Consider the following 19,286-nt stretch of genomic DNA (forward strand, 5'->3'; position numbering starts at 1 on the left):
ATTTTTCAGTAAAATTTTCTACTTTACATAAATACATCTTTGGGTTTGATCAATATTTGCCAACTTAACTATCACTTTCGTAGAACGTGACCATTAGAATTTTAGAACCCAAGTACGAAAAGAAATTTCTACTTACATAAACTGGCTAGTCCTCAGAATTCCAGTAAAGCTAGTTTGGAGTTTCGGGAATCTATCTGTTCACTCTATATACATGAACCTAAGGTTCTGGCAATCCAATCGCCTGCCAGGGCTCCCCCCTCCCTCTGCAGAGTCTCCTTCACCAAGAGGCCCATCCATATACCCCCGGGCTCTGTTTTCAAACAGCTTTGGCCACCCGCAATGAAACTTTAAAGATGAGAGTATGAGTCTCAATGATGATGTGATTCAGTTTCCTTTTTAAAGGGTATCTTAAGGATAACCTATATAGACAAGCCAGAAAAACAATTAGGGAATCATTCAAATCAACCTCATAAAATAGGAGCACAGAATAGTATACATTTCAATTAACAGCCTTTTCTCTTAGGACTTCTAGATGCTAATAATAATGATATAAATACTGGTTTGGGGACTTCCCTGGTGGTCCAGTGGTTAACACTCCATGCTCTCAATGCAGGGGCCCGGGTTCGATCCCTGGTCAGGAAACTAGATCCCTCGTGCCGCAGCTAAGAGTTCGCATGCCACAGCGAAGATCCCGCGTACCACAACCAAGACCCAGCACAGCCAAACAAATAAATAAACATATATATATATAAAATACTGGTTTGGAGCTGTCAAATACATTTAGGGCCAGGACTATTAACCTGGTGGATGAACCCCTGAATTAATGTGCAAAATATGGCACATTTAATGCCTTTCCCTGGATCCTAGCTTCCATTAGATTTTCACAAGTCAAAAAAAGGCCAACACCTACTAATTTAGGACTTTATTTAGATTAGATCTTTATAGACAAAAATATTACTGCAAATTCCAGAAGATCTCTCTTTGGCTTATGCCTAAAACAGTGGTCTATTTGTTTGGCAGGTGACAAAGTGCCAAAATGTAAGAAATGATCAGTAAGTGCTAGTCTACACAAGAGATTGATCTGAAAAGACCAAAGACCTTATTAAAATCTCTATCTAGAAGGCACTGGGGAGACTATGTCAAGAGCATTTATATAATTCCCAGCAGAGCTGCTGCTTTTGATAGAATGAGCAAAGACAGGTGTTCCTACTGGATGCAAAGTGGTGGAAGGGTAAAAAAGAGGACCCCCGAACTACTTCATAAAAGGCCTCTTGGACTTGGTCTCTTCCAAGACTCAGTAAATATTAGCCAAGGGGGAAAAATTATAGGCCAAGTAAGCCATTTGTGAAGGAAAGATCCTATAATTAGGACACGACTGATATTTGTTCCTGAAAACAATAAAAAATGCTGCCAGACACTATGTTATTTCTGTAGACCTAGTAGAAAGTTTTCATTTTATTAACACAAATTATGTTCTGGCACAAATTATGTCAGTATTAATTTTGGTTAGTGTTTACTTCCTCTTTAGCAGCAGAAAGGTAACACTATTACTAATCCCTGGTATCTTTAATTTTCTTATAGGTGTTTTTACTGACCAAAGAGTAAAACGAAAATATTTCTAGTGCTATCTGTATTTAATTGCAAGGCATAATCAAAACAGACTGTGTAGATTTTTATCACAAAATCTCTGTTCTTTTTTTAACTTAATTAATTAATTAATTAATTTTTGGCTGCATTGGGTCTTCATTGCTGCATGTGGGCTTTGTCTAGCTGTGGCGAGCAGGCCCTACTCTTCGTTGCGGTGCGCAGGCTTCTCATTGTGGTAGCTTCTCTTTTCCTGTGGTTTTTTTTTTTTTTTTTTTTTTTTGCGGTACGCGGGCCTCTCACTGCTGTGGCCTCTCCCATTGCGGAGCACAGGCTCCGGACGCGCAGGTCCAGCGGCCATGGCTCACGGGCCCAGCCGCTCCGTGGCACGTGGGATCCTCCTGGACCGGGGCACAAACCTGCGTCCCCTGCATCGGCAGGCGGACTCTCAACCACTGCGCCACCAGGGAGGCCCTGTGGTAGCTTCTCTTGATGCGGAGCATGGGCTCTAGGCCCGCGGGCTTCAGCAGTCGTGGCTCGTGGGCTCTAGGCGCGCAGGCTCAATAGTTGTGGTGCACGGGCTTAGGTGCTCCACAGCATGTGGGACCTTCCCAGACCAGGGCTCGAACCCATGTCCCCGGCATTGGCAGGCAGACTCTTAACCACTGCATCACCAGGGAAGCCCCAAATTTCTATTCTTATGATATGGTTTTATTGTTTTGTAAGTTTCAGCAATTACCATTCATAAGGTGTTTCTGGGTAAAACGGCACAAATTTTGATGGGTTTCAAATAGCTCTAACTGCCAGGGATTTAAGTACTGAGTCATTTTCATGAAAATCAAAGGCCAGGGTAGACAAATTGGGTGCTTTATATGACAACGTGTTCTAGCAAAGGGATCAGTAGATTGCTCTCGCTCTAAATACATCAGCAGTAGTAACACAGGGACTTTCCTGGGAAGCCCTGCTCCACAAGAGAAGCCACCGCAATGAGAAGCCCGCGCACCGCAACAAAGAGTAGCCCCTGCTCTCCACAACTAGAGAAAGCCCATGGGCAGCAATGAAGACCCAATGCAGCCAAAAATCAATCAATCAATCAATTTATATATAAAAAAAGTAGTAGTAACACACATGCCTCTTCAGCAGGTCTATAGCTCAGAGGAGGCTGTTTTGGAAAAAGCAAGGCATCTACAGTCTTAACACTCAAGCTCAGGTCCCAGGTTCCACGACTCCCTGTCCACGTAAATCAACCATGTAAATCAAGTAGTGTCTCTGAGTTTTCATCTGTCAAACAGGGGTGATACCCACCTGACGGCACAGGGCTATTGTGAGGATCAGAGGAAATAAAGTAGAGAAAGGTATGATGGTGCTATTTATTGTTGGAGAGTGAGCATGTATGCGCTGCAAGTATGGAAACCGGACAAAGTGGTTCCTATAAAACCCTTCAGTCTATCCTTTGACCTTGCCTAATTACTATTTTTTGGTTGTGCTGTGTGGCTTGTGGGATCTTGGTTCCCTGACCAGGGAATGAACTCGGGCCCTTGGCAGTGAAAGCCCGGAGTCCTAACCCCTGAACTTCCAGGGAAATTCCCCGACCTTGCTTACTAAAAATACATGTATATTTAACTGAATATCAAAATGTTGAAAGTGGGCTATGCCCATGTTCAGGATTCTGGGAGAGGGTTTCACCAACTCTCATTTCCTGTTTTAATGCCATCCCATTTTGAGTACTCTGAGGTCATTCCTGAAACAATGGCTAATCAAAGAGACTTCAGTCTTGATTTTAGAATCCTTGTCCAATAAGCTATTTGTTAAATACATTTTCCTAGATGATACACCCCTCTGTTTATTCTCAAGCTTAGATACGATGCCAGTCATTTTTTGCTAGGCTATGGCCACTGGCATTATTAAATGCATAAACCACAGCTTGATGTGTAATTTAATTGTAGAGTCCATGACTATAAGATTTTTTATTTTCCTTCTAAAACCTGTACTGTCTTGGAAGATTCCCTGGTCATTACGTATTTGAGAAAACACAAACGCTAACATATCTGTAACTCAACAGCATTCTCAGGTCTACTTGGAAACCCAGAGCAAACATCTACTTGGCTGTATCAGCTGTAATGGATAACTGAGAGGGTAATAATGCTTTGGTCAGATGATACCTCACACAAAATACTGTATGTTTCAAGAAGAGGAACAATTCAAAGACTGCGTGAAAGCAAGGCCAACCAGATGTCACCGACACAGCTTCTTTCTGTTTCTCACTCCAGCGAGATCTCACCTCCGAACACTTCCCAGAGCTTCACCCTCCGATCCATGCCTCCCGTGGCCAGGAGCCGGGAACCCGGACTGAACTGCACAGCATTGACTTCCCCATCATGAGCGTCCTGCAAGACAAGTGCCCTGTCTCAAACGCAACCCGTCATTCCCAAGAAGAAAGGGCGCAATTCCGATGAACACTCTGGACCCCTAACCAAAGGTTAAACACCTGTCATTAAAGAGAGGACCCAATCACAAACTTGGGTTCCTAGCCCAGGGTCTCCTGATTCTATTATCATTAAATTCTTATAGTTACAGTTCTATTTTTTTAAACGCAGTGCAACCTTCTTAAAAAGCATTCAAAATCTGTGTAAACTAATTGCCTAAAGTTTGTCTTTGCATTCATTTTCCTTCTTCTAAGAATAATGTAATTTCAATCTATACTGTACTATGACCTTAAGAGCTTAAAAGTAAGCCTATGGTTAACTGCCTCTTCTGGCCCAGACTGCATTAATACCACATGTTAAACTACGTATCAAATTAAGGTATAGCATGGCTTCTCGTGACCTTTTTTTTTTTTTAAAAAAAGCCTTTTGTTTTTTAAAAAGCTTTTCTTTCGGTCTCCCTAATACGAATACATCCTGATATGAGGAGATGCCGGTCCCACTGCCACCCATCAGTGTTAAGAGTAGAATCCCAGGTAGTTCTTTCTGGAAACAACACGGCACTACGTGTACTAGCAGTGAGGCCTCTGCCAAGTTCCTTCACTTCCCAAAGCCTCAGTTTGCTGGTCTATGAAAATGGACTTCTGCAGGTTTCGTGAGCTAGGAATGTGCCCGACCATGACTCAGCCTTCGACAAAAGTAGCAGGTGTTATTTTGGCAGAACTTAAATTCTTCACAGGGAGATGTCTGAGAATGGCATCCATATTGGAACACATGATCTGAAAAGGCGGCGGCATTTGTGTTCAAGATGAGAAAGGAAACCAAATAAAAAGCACCCCATCCCAGAATGGGAAGAGAGGATACTAGCCATGACTATAATCTCCTCTCTTAAAAGACCATGGATACTGAAATACTTATGAATGAAATACTATGAGATTTGCTTTAAGTTGCTCCAGCAAAAGTGTGGGCGTGGGGTGGGGGGCCGATAAGATTGGCAAACGTGACTGACTGAAGCCGCCCGACAGGAGGATGTCCAGGAAGTTCTTTGACTCTCTACTTCTGCTTATATTTGAAAGTTTCCATCATCAAAAGCCAGGGGCGGGGGACCCTGCAATACATGAATTATAAATACTAGACCCATCAACCTGTCATCCATCACTTGCCTAAAAGGTCCTTTTGGGAATACAAAATCTGATCTTCACGTTTGCTTGGGACTGAGAAAGGTGCCTGAAACATGGAGCATGTGACTCATGAACTGACTGGAATATCAACATGATGGAGTATTCCTTTGCTGGATCTGCTCTCTCTCCACCCGCTCGTGTCCCAGTGCCGAACCGCTGTCTGACGGGGGTCAAGCTTTTTCCCTCCGTACAGGCCCGTCTCCTCTGTAACGCCCCCTCCCTGCCTTGGAGGTCCCGTCTCCTCTGTAACACCCCCTCTCTACCTTGGAGGTCCCGTCTCCTCTGTAACGCCCCCTCCCTGCCTCGGAGGTCCCGTCTCCTCTGTAACGCCCCCTCCCCGCCCTGGAGGTCCCGTCTCCTCTGTAACGCCCCCTCTCTATACCTTGGAGGTCCCGTCTCCTCTGTAACGCCCCCTCTCTACCCTGGAGGTCCCGTCTCCTCTGTGACGCCCCCTCTCTATACCTTGGAGGTCCCGTCTCCTCTGTGACGCCCCCTCTCTATACCTTGGAGGTCCCGTCTCCTCTGTAACGCCCCCTCTCTACCCTGGAGGTCCCGTCTCCTCTGTGACGCCCCCTCTCTATACCCTGGAGGTCCCGTCTCCTCTGTGACGCCCCCTCTCTATACCTTGGAGGTCCCGTCTCCTCTGTAACGCCCCCTCTCTATACCTTGGAGGTCCCGTCTCCTCTGTAACGCCCCCTCTCTATACCTTGGAGGTCCCGTCTCCTCTGTAACGCCCCCTCTCTACCCTGGAGGTCCCGTCTCCTCTGTAACGCCCCCTCTCTATACCTTGGAGGTCCCGTCTCCTCTGTAACGCCCCCTCTCTACCCTGGAGGTCCCGTCTCCTCTGTAGCGCCCCCTCCCTGCCTGGAGGTCTCAGATTGAAAACTTGAGGTCATGCACCACCACAGCCACGCCTGCCTCTCATCAACCTCCTGTACGGCCGGCTCTGTTGGATGCCTGTCAGCTGTGCACCGCTCACTCTCAGAGACACACACTGACCGAATCCCCAATTGTCAGCTGCTCCATGACCCCATGCACACAACTTAAATGTGCCAGGAGGGAACAAATGGGCTGCTGGGAGCTGAGGGCAGGGAAGGGAATGTGACATGAAGTGCAATCAGACCTTTTACCAATCATCATTGACCTCCGAGGTGCCCACCAGCCCTGTTAGAGAAGCACGGGCGTGGAGCGGGAAGGGGCCTTAATGGTCCCCCGCCCCACTCCCCATCCACAGCAGGACTCTCTTGACAACGACCGAGGTGGCTCATCGCTCGGCCAGTTCACCGTATGGAAATAAGCATTAAAGTGCCTCTCTACGCCTGGAACTGAAAGCTCCCCCCCCTATAAACTCCGTCCCACTTTTACAGCAAGCCTTTCTCTCCCCGAACGTCAGCTCCTCCCACTCACCCCACGAAACCCAAGAGTTAACCCAACGATTTGGGCTTTGCTCTATTCTTCCATCCTCCACCCCATTTGCTAGCCCTGAGCCAGGGACTCTACAATTCCCCAGGCCGGTTGCATGTCCGCTCAATTACCCCAGCCAGGATCCGGGTTATCCTCTAGTACTAGGACCCAGCTCCACACTCCAGCTGACAGCCGTGGTATCACAGTGGCTTCTGCCCAGGAGTGTCTCCGGCTTCCAGCTATGTGCTCCTAATGGTCAGAAGTCACATGGACCTGAGTATAATCTGGGAAGCCAAGAGCTGCCCTACGGACCTTCCAAAACAGACCAGGGACTAGCAACTCTAAATTGGAGCCGACGGGTAACAACAACGGCATGTATTATTCTCTAATCCCTCACCATCCCAAATGAGCCCTCCCCTTGCCCCACCCCCTCACGCTACCCATCCTCTCAGCCAGTCCTACATTACAGAGGGTGGCTGCAAATAAATTCTGTTCTCTGAAGAGAAGCAAAATACACTAATTTTACTTACCTTATCAAAGCAATTTTGCTTTGCTTATCAAAATAGAATCAATCCTTTCTATCAGACAGCCAACAGGTACAAAAGTTCCATATGAACAAAACAATAATAGAAAGCTTAGCTGCAGCAGGAGAAAGGGTCCTTTGTCAGGCTCTGTTTCTTTATGAAGCTTGGTGGGCTCTGGGGATAAATCGTACTTACGAAGACACACATCGCAGTCGTTGGCACCCTCACTTCTTTACTAGAGCCAGGATGAGTATCCACGTTATCCTGGGCAACTGGAAAGGAAGACACAGAGCGCCTCCTAAGAAGTAACATAAAGGAAAACATCAGGATGGCACAGGCTTACTGTCCACCAGACTCTCAGAAGCGATTCAAAGACATCTTTTATCAATAGCTTCTCTTCCCTTCTAGACCCTCCAAACCACAGAACGATTCCCCAAATCAGAAGCAACCTCACTCAGTGACAACTGGAAAGACAGCCGGCACTTACCCGTACTCTCCCTTTCGCTCACTCACGGACTCCAAAACTCAACACTGAAAAGCAATCCTGAACAACTGCCGCCCCCGCCAACAAACAGCTACACATGTTCTCAACTTAATGTAACCGCTAGCTCAGAGGGAGCTCGTTGGCATTTTCATAAAACTATTTTCAGGTGATTCCTATGCCTGGTTACAGTCATCCTCAGCGTACACTTGTGGTCAAGGTGGAGCTGAACACATGCCAAAAGAAAGAGCGACCAGGGCTTGATTACTGTACAGAGCTCAGCCGATTCGCCCGTCTCAGAGGGCAGACAGCATTCCTAGGAGCATGCAAAGCATCCTGGTTATTAGCACACGTACACGTGATGATTGGTGTAGTGAAGCAGTGATCGGCATAATTATCAACGACCCACACTTGCATGCTGGGCTAAGAGAGGATAATATTTTCACCTGGCAGCATCAGAAGAGTGATGTCCCAAAAGGGGAGACTCGGACAGACTAAAGGGGAAGGCCAGAGATCAGCACGCAGCGAGATTAAGAAAAAGGAAGTTGAGGAAAAAAGGAAGAAGCTAAATGAAAAGCTGAAATTAAGGCATCTGTATACTCTGCACTGAAATTCTGGCGCACGTTTAAAAAATGACAACAAATCATGTACATGTACTCAGGTATATTTATACACATATTAACAAGGAAAGGTGAAGGTTTTCTAACCTACCCAAAGATATTAGTGATAGAATCCAGAAGGCCTCCAGCAGGCTGCGAGAGTCGCTTACTAAAGAGGAGGGGAGGATAGGTTTAAACCTTAGAAACATTTTGCCCAAATTATCAATCAAAAACAGTCCACAACAGTACCTGGGAGTGTGTTTCCCAATGAGCTCCCAAACCCCAGCCGAGAGCCCCTCACAGTACTGAACCACCAGAAAGCACTGGGAAGGTAGGAGGGAAAACCCAGCCTTGAAGTTTCAAAAGAAATACGGTTCCCTAGCACTAAATTAACTTCCCTGGAAATAATGCTTTAGAGGATGAACTGTCTAAGTGACCTAAAGACAACTTCTAGTGGTTAATGACCAATCCCATTCTTTTCATCCTGTTTTGGCAAATTAAAAAAAGAAAAGAAAAAATACCCTGGAGCCCTAGTAAGAATTAAGCAGTACGATCTAAACAATCACCCTGCCTAACAAGGTCCATCTTTCAGAAAGCCACTACACTTTTTTCTGCTTCTCTTCACAGCTGGTGGTGGCACTAAGGGACGGCTAGCCTCCTATTAAGCAGAGGCGACCCGAGAAAGACGGAGACACCCTGGAGCCCACGAGCCCCCCACGGCTGAGCGGGCAGGGCTGCACGTTCCAGCTGGGGGCGCCGCACCGTCCCCTGGCCCCGCCCACAAACATGCTGCCGGGCGGCTGCTCGAGCTCTCCGCCCCGGGCACAGCCCGTCTACTCACGTGGCTGCTCTGCTGACGGCCCGCACCGGAGAGGCCTCCTCAGCGTGATCGGAGGTTTCATCCACAAGGACTTCAATGTCATCATCCCTGGAAAGAAGGGCAAGAGGCTGAGTCTTTGATTCTGCTGAACAGGAGCTTTGTGATGAGTCTGCTCTGCAAAGGCCGACACCGACACCATTTCCTAATCACACACGGCCTACGTGACTTGGCTGTGACAGAGGCAGTCAAGGCTTCTCTGGAGAAAAAGGAGCTGCTGTCTGAGCAATAGCGAAGAAACAATCTGTTCAAGTCAAATCCAGAATTCCAACTGAAAATAACTTTAGAAGTGAGCTTTTGCTCTTTTTAGGTCCAAACACAGCTCCCACTTGGAAAGCAATGAAATAGTGGCTTATTAAGCCTATAATCACATAACCAGTACTAAGGTAGATTTTTCTCATCAGAAGGCTGGTTTGTAGCTAAAGGGCTCCCGCATGCCAAAAACTGGACTGCAGCACTCACTACGAAACAGTTCCCATGAGACGGGCTGAATAACACAGAGAACAGCTAGGGGAAGCTATGGCGTACAAGAAAATGCCAGGATAGGGAGAAGATCCAAGTCAATAAGAAAATGGACTGCTAAAAGGGCAATGAAGTCAACGGGTACATAAACAACCCGGTTCTAAATATTACTTTAATAGTAAAAGACAGGAAAGCAAAATCTAAACATAATTCATTTTTGACTCTAGGTACTTGAGGCTTATGTTTAAGCATAACTCTGGGTATTTGCTGTTTCTGACATTTTAGAGAGTCCATTATACTATACATGAGATAGTCAAGTCACAGGCCCATGCTCCTTTGCTGGTGTTTATCCCACCGGATGCAAAGCTCCTCTGGAATTCCTCTTCCTCCCTGTTTTCCTGGTTGCGGGGAAGGCAAGTAATTATTTTGGTCTTAATGACCTCCTACCGAGTTGCGATCTTCATGGAGAAGTAAAATAATAAAATCTAATAACCCAAGACTTTATTACCAAATGTTTGGATTCATAAGAACTTGAGAGATTTTTCCACGATTAATTATCTGGATTATGTAAATATATACTTCAGAACTTGTTACCAAGTAAGTTAAACCAAGTTCAAGTAAATTTATTTTCCTTGGCTATTGATTCTAGGGTCCCGTGTAACTGAACCCAGTCTTGGCCAGGATTAGAGGAGAACAAAGGCGGGCCTGAAGACAGAGAACAGGCTGGGCTTTCTTCTCTTCTCAGTTGTGGTCTGCGGGTCACTTGTGTCCGCCCAAGGGTAACAACAGAACAGCAGAGATGGCAAGAGTAATGAACGTGAGCGGAGCCTATGTAAATGGTTTGTTTAAGATAGAGCTGCATAGTTATAAAGGTACTTGGAACAGTGCAAAGGCCCAGGACCACGAGAAAATACCAGCATCTGGTAACGCGTTATCAAAACCTTTCAAAGGTGTTAATGTCCTTTCACCTAGAAACTCTACTTTTAGGAAAGAACAGAGATTAAGAACAGGCCTTTATAGTCAGACACCCTTAGGTTTCCACCCTGTCTCTGCCACTTCCTTTGTGATTTGGGGCAGGATGCTGGACCTTTCTACACCTAGTCACCTGTTTATGCTGGCCAATAAGAGGCAGACAAATAATGCTTTTATAAGCTGTTATTTTTAAGGAACCAAATCTCATTTTCAGGTCAACTATTTAGCTACTTTGTAGCTTTGGGCAAATACACCTGAGATTCATTTTCTACATGTGAAGAGTATAGAAATTATGCACATAGGCTACATCTAAAGCAAAGGCTTGGTATGAGATTTGTTTTCTTATAAATCAAGACCTTTGTCTGGCAGATGACTCCTGAGTGAATTTAAACCACTCCCCTCCATTTACAAGGAAGCAAGCAACATTTAAAAAAATAGAAGATCGTAACTCTAACACTATATTGCAGAATCTATTTCAATGAGGGAGAAGACCCCACATCCTGAACCAGAGCAAAGGGAATTTAGTCACTAAAATACCCACTGCTCTGAAAACAAAGCTTCAAATCTCAGGGAAGACCCTCCACCCAATTCCAGATTAGGAAAAACGCCATATTGACTCAATTGCTTTTGTTCCAGGAGATCCCAGTTTTTACTTAGGCTTCAAAGGTTTGCCCAAGCTCCACTTGAAGCCACAAACCAAGAAGAGAGCAAGAGACAGAACCCCAGCCCAGCATCACACTGCAACAGCTCCAACCAGAGGCAGAAAACAGGTCGGTCTCAACAGGAAAACAGCGAGGCTGTCACTGGTTAAGGGTGGAGGAAGTCAGAATTCACACTCACAGCTAATGAGTATAAACTGGAACAACTTTCTGGAAGGTAATGGGTGTTTTTTATTTTCTGCCCTAAGTCTTTTCGTTTTCCTTCTACATTTTGTAAAATGGTTTTATAGAAACAGAATATTATAAGACTATTTCAAAATAGCAAATCAAATTACTACGAGCAAAGTTTTGATTTGTACATCTCTACTCACTGCTCAGCTGGGAGCGGTTCCTTTGCTGCTTCTGCGAGCTCCTTCTGCAGCCGGGCTTGCCGCCTCCTATTTAAAAAAAAAAAAAAAAAAAAGCCCACTATTTATGTCTACTTAAAGAAAGCATGGGGTTTTGGCTCTCAAAAAACTACTAGCAACACATTTGAATATTCAATGCACTTAAAGTAACAACTACCCTAGATACCTGAAGTCCCAAATCCACAACTGTAACTTCAGCAAGGATCCTATTATAATGGATTTCAGAGCAAAGCCCTAGGAGGGATTAGAGAGAGCAGTGAACCAACAACGGAGAAGCCTGCCTGTGGGGACCCAGGGCCTCTCAGGACAGAAACATGCATCAGGTTTATCCAGGGTTAGTCATGGTCGAGACTTAGTTTTCTGAAGTAAACAGTCTCACACTAACATATCAAGAGCATGAATAGTAATAAAAATTTACTTGTACCTGGCATGGTTTTATTATTTTACAGAATTTAACTCATTTAACACTTATAACAAACTTTTTGAGGTTAAGTACTATGACTCCCATTTTATAGACGAGGAAACTGAGGTATTGTGAGATTCTTGAGTCATCAAAATGTACAAGGCTTCAGTTTACTAGGGCTGGACATGCAAGTCCTGGCTGCAGCAAAATTTTAATGTGGTCAGCAGTCGCTTCCACTCTCTCCCCTCTCAGAACCATTTTTGTCTTTCCTTCCCAAGTCCTCAATTCAGGAGCTTCCTAACCTTTAAACTTGGTCTCCCTCTCTTTTCCATGGCAAGTTCACCTCTACCTGTCATTTTTGCCCTCGCTGTGGAGGACCCCCAACCCAGAACTCTAGCACTGCTACCGAGCTCAGGTCAAGAGTTCTGCTGGAATTTTTAAAATTTTTTCTATATTAAAAAACAACTTTTCTAAGTTTTTAGAAAAGTTTCTACCATAGTGATCATTCTCAAAATAGGGCAAAGGCCTGTAGGTGGCACATCAGAATCTGGGATGGGATGAGGCTCTAGCTTGAAAAAGTGCCTTACACTCTTAATCTTATACCTTGAAGATGAAGAGTCAGTTTTACAGGACAAGTGACCAAAATTACAGGTTAACCAATTTTTCTTAGCTGGAATAGATGACCTATAAACTGTCTTTGAGGGGAAAGCAGAATCCAGGTGCGGGGTGTGTAACACTCCTCTAAAGGAAAGGCACCTGTCTGCAAGGAGTAAAAACACCTGCAGCCCAGCCTTCATTACAACAGCAGAAACGTCCTTCTTTAATGCTGACAGCTTCTTACACAGCAGCCACCGTGCCTGCCTGTGGGGACACACCCCAGCCTTGCGAGGGAGATGGAACACAAGCAGCTATTTCAAAAAACAGTGCTCCACTATGACCCAGGTAAACAAAAGCTGCTAGGAGAGGAAGGACATCTAATCTGGGAAATTGGCAGGAAGGGGGGAGGCTTCTAAGAAGGAGGAACTAGTTGAGTCAAGTAACGAAAAGAATCCCCAGGTCCCACACATGCAATCAGATGGTAATACGTGCAATGGTATATTCCTAGGAAAGCATTCCAAAGGACGGAACAAGGGCAGGATGTAATGTGCCTCACCCCCCATTTTCACTAGAAAGTTTGGGTTGTTCTTGTCCACGGTGATGATCAAGGGCTCTCCCTCTGCATAACCACACGCCTGCCCACTTCTCCCTCAGGCAGGCTCTCAGCCCGGAGCCCAATGACTTCCAGGGAACCCCGGTGTCCTTACCACCCCTAAGCTGTCTAAGAGCTCCACATGCAAGCCACACAATTTTACTTAAACATGAGACAGAAAGAATATAAGGACAGCTCATTTTTTCTTCATACAAACTTAAGACATATATATATTTTGAAAAGACTTTGCAAAATCCCACTGTATGAAAATATCACAATTTCTTCCCCCCACCAAGGGATATACCGCTTCTAATTTTTCACTACTGTAAATAATGGACTATCACAAAATCGTACTTGTGAACAAACCTCATCACTCAGGATGAAGTCCAACAAGTGGGAACCATTTTCAGATGCCTGCCATCCCCGGGGCCCTCCAGGGGCTGCTTAGAGAAGCAGCCTTCACATCAGCAATGTGAGAGGCCCGTCCCACCTTCCTCCCCACAGTCCTTTTTACCAGATTCACTGAGCTCGTCCACTTCTTTTATGAACTATCTATGCTTTACATCCCTCTGTCTGAATGCTCACCTGTTCCTTACTGACTCTGTACTAAGGATATATATTTTATAATAGCATAGCCTATTTGCTTGTTTTATAGTGTTCTTCGATGTTAAGAAACCTACAATTTTTATACAGTCCATTCTTTATTACCATTACTTTTTTTTTTTTTTTTTGGTGTTTTTTCTTCACTTTTATTTGCATTTATTTTTTGCGGCATTTATTCCCGGGCCATAAATTTTTGTTTCTTCAGTTTCTTCTGGGATATCATTTTCTTCTGGGCAACCTCCCCTTCTGGTTTAGGAACAATCTGTTCTTTTTCAGTAAGGATCATCTCAGTGTGGCAGGGAGAGCTCATGTATGGGTTGATCCGACCATGAGCTCTGTAAGTCCTGCGCCGCATCTTGTGGGCTTTGTTCACCTGGATGTGCTCAATGACCAGAGAATCTACATCTAAGCCCTTAAGTTCAGCATTACTCTGCGTTTTTGAGCATGTGCAGTAAAAATTCAACACTCTTTTTGGGCCACCAACCCTGTGTCCAGCCCCACTATTTGGCCTGGGTACACCTACCAACTCCACCACTGTAACGACGGAACGGCACACGTTACTTCTTTAAAGTGACATCCTTCAGACACTTGGTGGTTTTTCGGATATGCACACCCTTAATGGCCTGGGCAGTTTCACAAGTGTTCTTAAAGTGAACATGAAGATCTGAACCTCTTGACTTGCATGATTTTGTGGGGTTTTCTGGGTCAAGTGAATAGCAAACCATTTTTAGAGGTCACCTCAGGCCGCTTACTGGAAAAGCTACCATTACTTTTAATGTTTAGAAAGTCCTCCAATACTCCTACTTAGGAATTTTTCATAAAACAAACAGCAGAGAGTGACATTTTTTACTTCTACCTTTTGGTTTCCGTTTTTACACAGATTTCGAAATCTTTTTGCACATATTATTTGGTAAGATTAGGGCTCTTTGTTATTCTTTAAGGCTCTTTCCTATTCCATGTATTTATTCTTTTAGATAAACTACAATAATCTTTTCAAATTCTAAACTACTGATGTGGGGATTTAAAATAAAATGTTCTAACCTTTTGAACTCATTCCTAGTGAGGCTGGTCTTCTTGTACACTAGCCAGATCAGAGTTTTTGCTATGGGTTGGAATAGTTTTACGAAATGGGGTGGCGGGGGTGGGGTGGGGGTGGGATTATAAGCATTTTCTAATTCTGGTTTAATTTACACTGTTCAAGAACTAGCTTTTCTTCTTGAAACACGGAAAGAATTCGCTGGCAAAAACAGCCATGGGCCAAAGCCCTTTTGGGAGGTAATCCTTTGCTCAGCTGTAAGAGTGTTCTTATAAATGCAAATCTCCTTTACACCCACCACCACTATTTCTAATTTTGTTAGTGCTTCCTGGTGCCCCCACCCTGTGGTCAGAGCTGCCAGGTTGGTTTCTTTCTTTTCTAAGAACTAGGTTCGACTTTATTAAACAATGGAAATCACTGACTGCCGATTCATCTCCCACCTCGAATCCTTCTCATTCTCTGCATTTAAGCGATTAGCTTCCTGGGCTTTCTCAGCCATCCATCTGGTGACCAGCTCCTGGTTCTCCTCAGTAGTCTTCCTCAGTTTCTCCTCCAGGGCAGTGAAAGTGATCTGCAGGGCATCATATTCATCCTTCAGGGTCTGGTTGGCTCTTTCAAGGTCCTGAAGCTTAGTGTGTAGTTCCAGGCACTGGGTCTCGAGATCAGAGATGCTTTGCAAGCATTCTGCGATTCTGAAAACACGACGGGAGAGGGATACTGCACAAGAGCTGTGTGAGCTTGGGCACCAACAATGACCTCAGCCATCATAGCAGGCACCTCACTTGGCCAAGCCCAGCCCCAGGGGTTTACAGGACAATCCCATTAATGGAGAGGAAACACCTAGGGCAAAATTCATCCAGACTATGAATGACTAGTTAAAGTACCTTTCAGAAAAGCAGGATGGGAAGCAAGAGGGAGCTTTTGATGCTGAAATAGCGTTGTAATGGGAGATTAAAAGGAGGCTGGGTATCTTGTGCATTCCATCCTCTCTACCACTCACTGAGTGTGAACGCCTGAGCAGGCTCCCCACCTTTCTAAGCCTCTAGAGAGCCCTCTCTGCAGAGTAAGGGAAAAGGCACAGATGAAACCCAGGCTCCCCTCCAGCTCAAAGATCCTAGGATTTGGAGTCCGTTTATCTTGTCCGGTAGCCTTCTCCCAGATCAAGAACAACCCTGCCCACAAACTCATCCCCGTTCCCAATGGCCAGGCACTGGGCTATCTTGGTCCCATCCCCACCACAGAAGACACCTGCTCCCCCAGGCAACGGCCATGGGGAGAACTGTGAATGCCTCAGGGACACTTCCAAGAGCGAAGCTGACTTCTCAGGGGTGTGCTGGGGCCCTGGAGGACGGAGGGCACTCTTCTTGCCTTTTCCATCCTCAGTGGGTAGAAAAGGACCCCAGGCTATGTATGCACAGAAACGAAACTTGTGCTGAGCCCAGTGTGGCTACTGTTTGCCACCGATCACCACTGGCCCCGCTCACGAGAGTACAGTGAAACAGGGAGTGAGATCCCACGACCAGTCCCGAAGGCAGCGTGCTCTCTACTCACTTGGCTTCATTCATCTGCATCTCCTTGTCCTTCTGCTGCATTTGGTTATTCAGGTCAATCACCAACTGAGCTAACTGGGGGTAAAGAAGAACACTTTCATAAACAAGAGATTTTAGGACCTCAGTTGGAAACTCATAATTGCAGGTTACTTTAAAGAAAAAACAGGTGCCTGTGCGGTGGGGCCAAGGCACCAAGAAGAAACGAGCTGGGTGGCCAAGAGGAGAAGGGCCAGCGGGGCTGCGCAGGGGCACGGTGTGCGCTTTCCCTGTTGAAGGCAGCCTTGGATAGACGAGCAACGCTCCAGGTGACTGCCAGGTTCCTGCTGAGAACGCCTGGCTACCCCTCCACCCCAGCTACCTTTTCCGAGTCTTTAGCTGATAATCAATTCAGCTGAAGTGATGGTAAGTTGCACTTTTTCATAACTTGCCGTTAGGCCACCACCCAGCGTAAACACAGCCCAAGACTTGATTCTTCCTAATGAATTTTTCTGAAATTACAGGTTTCACGCTTTATGAAGGTATTAGTTAAGACTTTCAGTCAATCAAGGAGTAAGCTTCTTTCTATGTTTCTCCACTTATACCTTTCATGCCATCTTGGAGCATGACAACCTGGTTGTTATCTCAATGGCTTGCCCACCTATTGACAGAGGTCTCACATCTTTTCTGTTGTTTCATTCCCACAGATAGAGCTGGTGATGCTGTTTGTAGCCAGGATGGCTGCAAATTCCAGTGGGAGTGCCTGCCCCACCCCCCGACCCCCAAGACAGACGAGGAGAGGAGCTATCTTTACCTCCCCACGTTTCTTGTGTAATTCAGTCAGTTCTTCTTGGTGTTTAATCCTCAGCTGGGCCATTTCTTGCAGCTGACTATCATTCCATGCACCATCATGTCCAGGACTAAATGCCCCAACCAGGCAGATGAAGAGAACGTGCAAACAAGAGAAAAAAAATCAGACCCAGACCCCTTCAATCAGGCACTGGAACAATAACTTTAGAATTTCAAACCTGTACATGACAACATAGCCAAGAGAGCAGTTCAGTTCTCCAGGCCAATAGAGTTATAAGTCACTACAAACCTAAAGTAGAAAGTAGGAGATATGAGACACAGGGTAAAACCAACCAACCACAACCCATACCACCAGCTGCATCAGGAATAAAGGATGGGTTCCGGAATAAAGTTCAGGTAAACGGGGAGGAGACAACAAGGTCCACTCACCCGACAAGTATCTGAGTGCCAGCTCTGTGCTAGGCACCGTTTTGGTGCCTAGCGGGGAGAAGGCAGGGAACAGGAAGCTCTACAATCAGCTAAGAGTAGACAGACAACAAACGAGTAGATGGATGGAGTCAGGTGGTCAGATGTGCTGTGAAGAAAAACTAAGCAGTGTAAAGAAGGGAACAAAGCGACAGGGCTCCTGTTCCATGTTGGGTAATCAAAGGCATCCCGAGAGGTGACACTTGACTGAAGACTGGAAAGAGTGAGGAATAAGCCATGCGGGCCCGGGGGCGGGGCCCTGTGAGTAGAGGGAACGGCAAGTGTTGGAGAGGCTGGGGGCAAGTGTGACCGCAGCGCCCGGGGCAGTGGGAGCAGGGAGGATCGGGGAGGCCACGCAGAGCCTCACAGGCCCCCAAGGACTGTGGCTTTTCCTATGCATGACTGGAAGCCGCCGAGGGTTTTGAGCAGCGGAATGACTTACGTTTTGAAACGATCACTACAGTTGCTGGGTGTAGAGCACACTGCAGGGGTTAAGGGCAGAAACAGCGAGACCAGTCAGCAAGCTATTACATATTCCAGACTCAGAAAGTGCAGATCAGGACAAGGTGACGGCAGCGGAGGCGGTGAGACGTGGTCAGATCCTAGCTAGATCCACTCTGGAGAGACTGCAGGACTTGCCTTTGAATTGGTTGTGGGGAATAAGAGAAAGACAGGAGTCGAGGATGACTCCAAGGCTCTTGGCCTGAGTGGCTGGCCAAAGGTAGGTGTCACCTACTGAGGCAGAAGGACTGGGGTAAGAGGTCGGGGGAGGCCTGAAGAGTGAGTTCACCGTGGACATCCAAGTGGGCATGTCAAGTGGAAATTGCATATTGTTAAGAGTCTGAGCTTCAAGTAAAGAGGTCCAAGCTGGAGGCTGACATACAGAAGGTGCCAGCAAACAGATGTATCTAAAGCCACGGACGGAGCTCAGGCCACCTCGAGAGTCAATGGAATTTGGGAAAGTTCGCAGGTGTTTGCATACTATCTCAGAAATAACAGCAGGTGAACAGAACTGTGGATTTGTAATTCAGGAGAGGGGTCTTGGCTGGAGCTACAAGTGTAAATTATCAGACTACAGTGAGTAGCTGAAACCACTGCCCAGGGAAAGCACACAGCTGGAGAAAAGGAAGATGGCTGGCAAACTAGGATGCCACCATCTGAAGCGGGGGCGGGGGCACTATCTTTTCCCAATGACCGATAAGAAATAAAGAGGGAAAAGGCAGCAGAATGATGCTCCCTCCTAAATCTACCCTCCATCTCTAAAAGCATTTTTCTTACATGCTCTAAGATACACTAATATTGCATTCTTTGAGGCAACATAGTGCTTCCCCAATCTTGGCCCATGAACTAGAAGCCAAGAGACTAGAAAGCGGCACATACCTTATAAGAAACCACCCTAAATTAGGCAGAAGAAGCAACAGGCCTGGGTGGTTGATTGCATATGGGGATTAGAAGGAAAAGAAATAATTTTTATCAAATCCCCTTATTTTAATGCAAAGCAATGTGAAATATGCAAAACATAAAACTAGTCTGTTCCTCCAAGGAGCTGAAGAGAATCCTGAGAAACGGCAAGGATACAGGGCACTCATTCCTCTGCTCAAAGCCTTTTACCACTTCCAATTTTATTCACAATAAAATAAAAGTCAAACTTCTTACAAAAGCCCAATAACAGTGCTTCACT

At 45.7% G+C, this 19,286-nt stretch overlaps 1 protein-coding gene, 1 non-coding gene and 1 pseudogene across 5 annotated transcripts in view; all 3 read right to left on the reverse strand.

Moving 5' to 3' along the window:
- ATG16L1 (autophagy related 16 like 1) overlaps positions 1-19,286 on the reverse strand; it is a 47,012-nt gene that overhangs the window by 21,338 nt on the left and 6,388 nt on the right. For 2 of the 4 annotated variants that reach the window (XM_060105848.1, XM_060105850.1), the window contains exons 3-10: positions 17,145-17,250; positions 16,356-16,429; positions 15,245-15,496; positions 11,538-11,603; positions 9,038-9,124; positions 8,309-8,365; positions 7,312-7,414; positions 3,866-3,971 (exon numbers count right to left, since the gene is read on the reverse strand). In XM_060105848.1, the coding sequence (XP_059961831.1) occupies positions 3,866-3,971; positions 7,312-7,414; positions 8,309-8,365; positions 9,038-9,124; positions 11,538-11,603; positions 15,245-15,496; positions 16,356-16,429; positions 17,145-17,250 (851 nt within the window). The remainder of the gene's footprint in view (positions 1-3,865; positions 3,972-7,311; positions 7,415-8,308; positions 8,366-9,037; positions 9,125-11,537; positions 11,604-15,244; positions 15,497-16,355; positions 16,430-17,144; positions 17,251-19,286) is intronic. The other 2 variants (XM_060105851.1, XM_060105849.1) reach the window with 2 other exon arrangements.
- Positions 6,058-6,333, reverse strand: LOC132495532 (small Cajal body-specific RNA 6). The gene has a single exon (XR_009533265.1). It is a non-coding gene; the product is annotated as a small Cajal body-specific RNA 6 (non-coding RNA).
- On the reverse strand, positions 13,872-14,511 carry LOC132494665 (large ribosomal subunit protein uL22-like; annotated as a pseudogene).

The sequence above is a fragment of the Mesoplodon densirostris genome, chromosome 8, assembly GCF_025265405.1.
Source record: "Mesoplodon densirostris isolate mMesDen1 chromosome 8, mMesDen1 primary haplotype, whole genome shotgun sequence".
Taxonomy (NCBI): domain Eukaryota; kingdom Metazoa; phylum Chordata; class Mammalia; order Artiodactyla; family Ziphiidae; genus Mesoplodon; species Mesoplodon densirostris.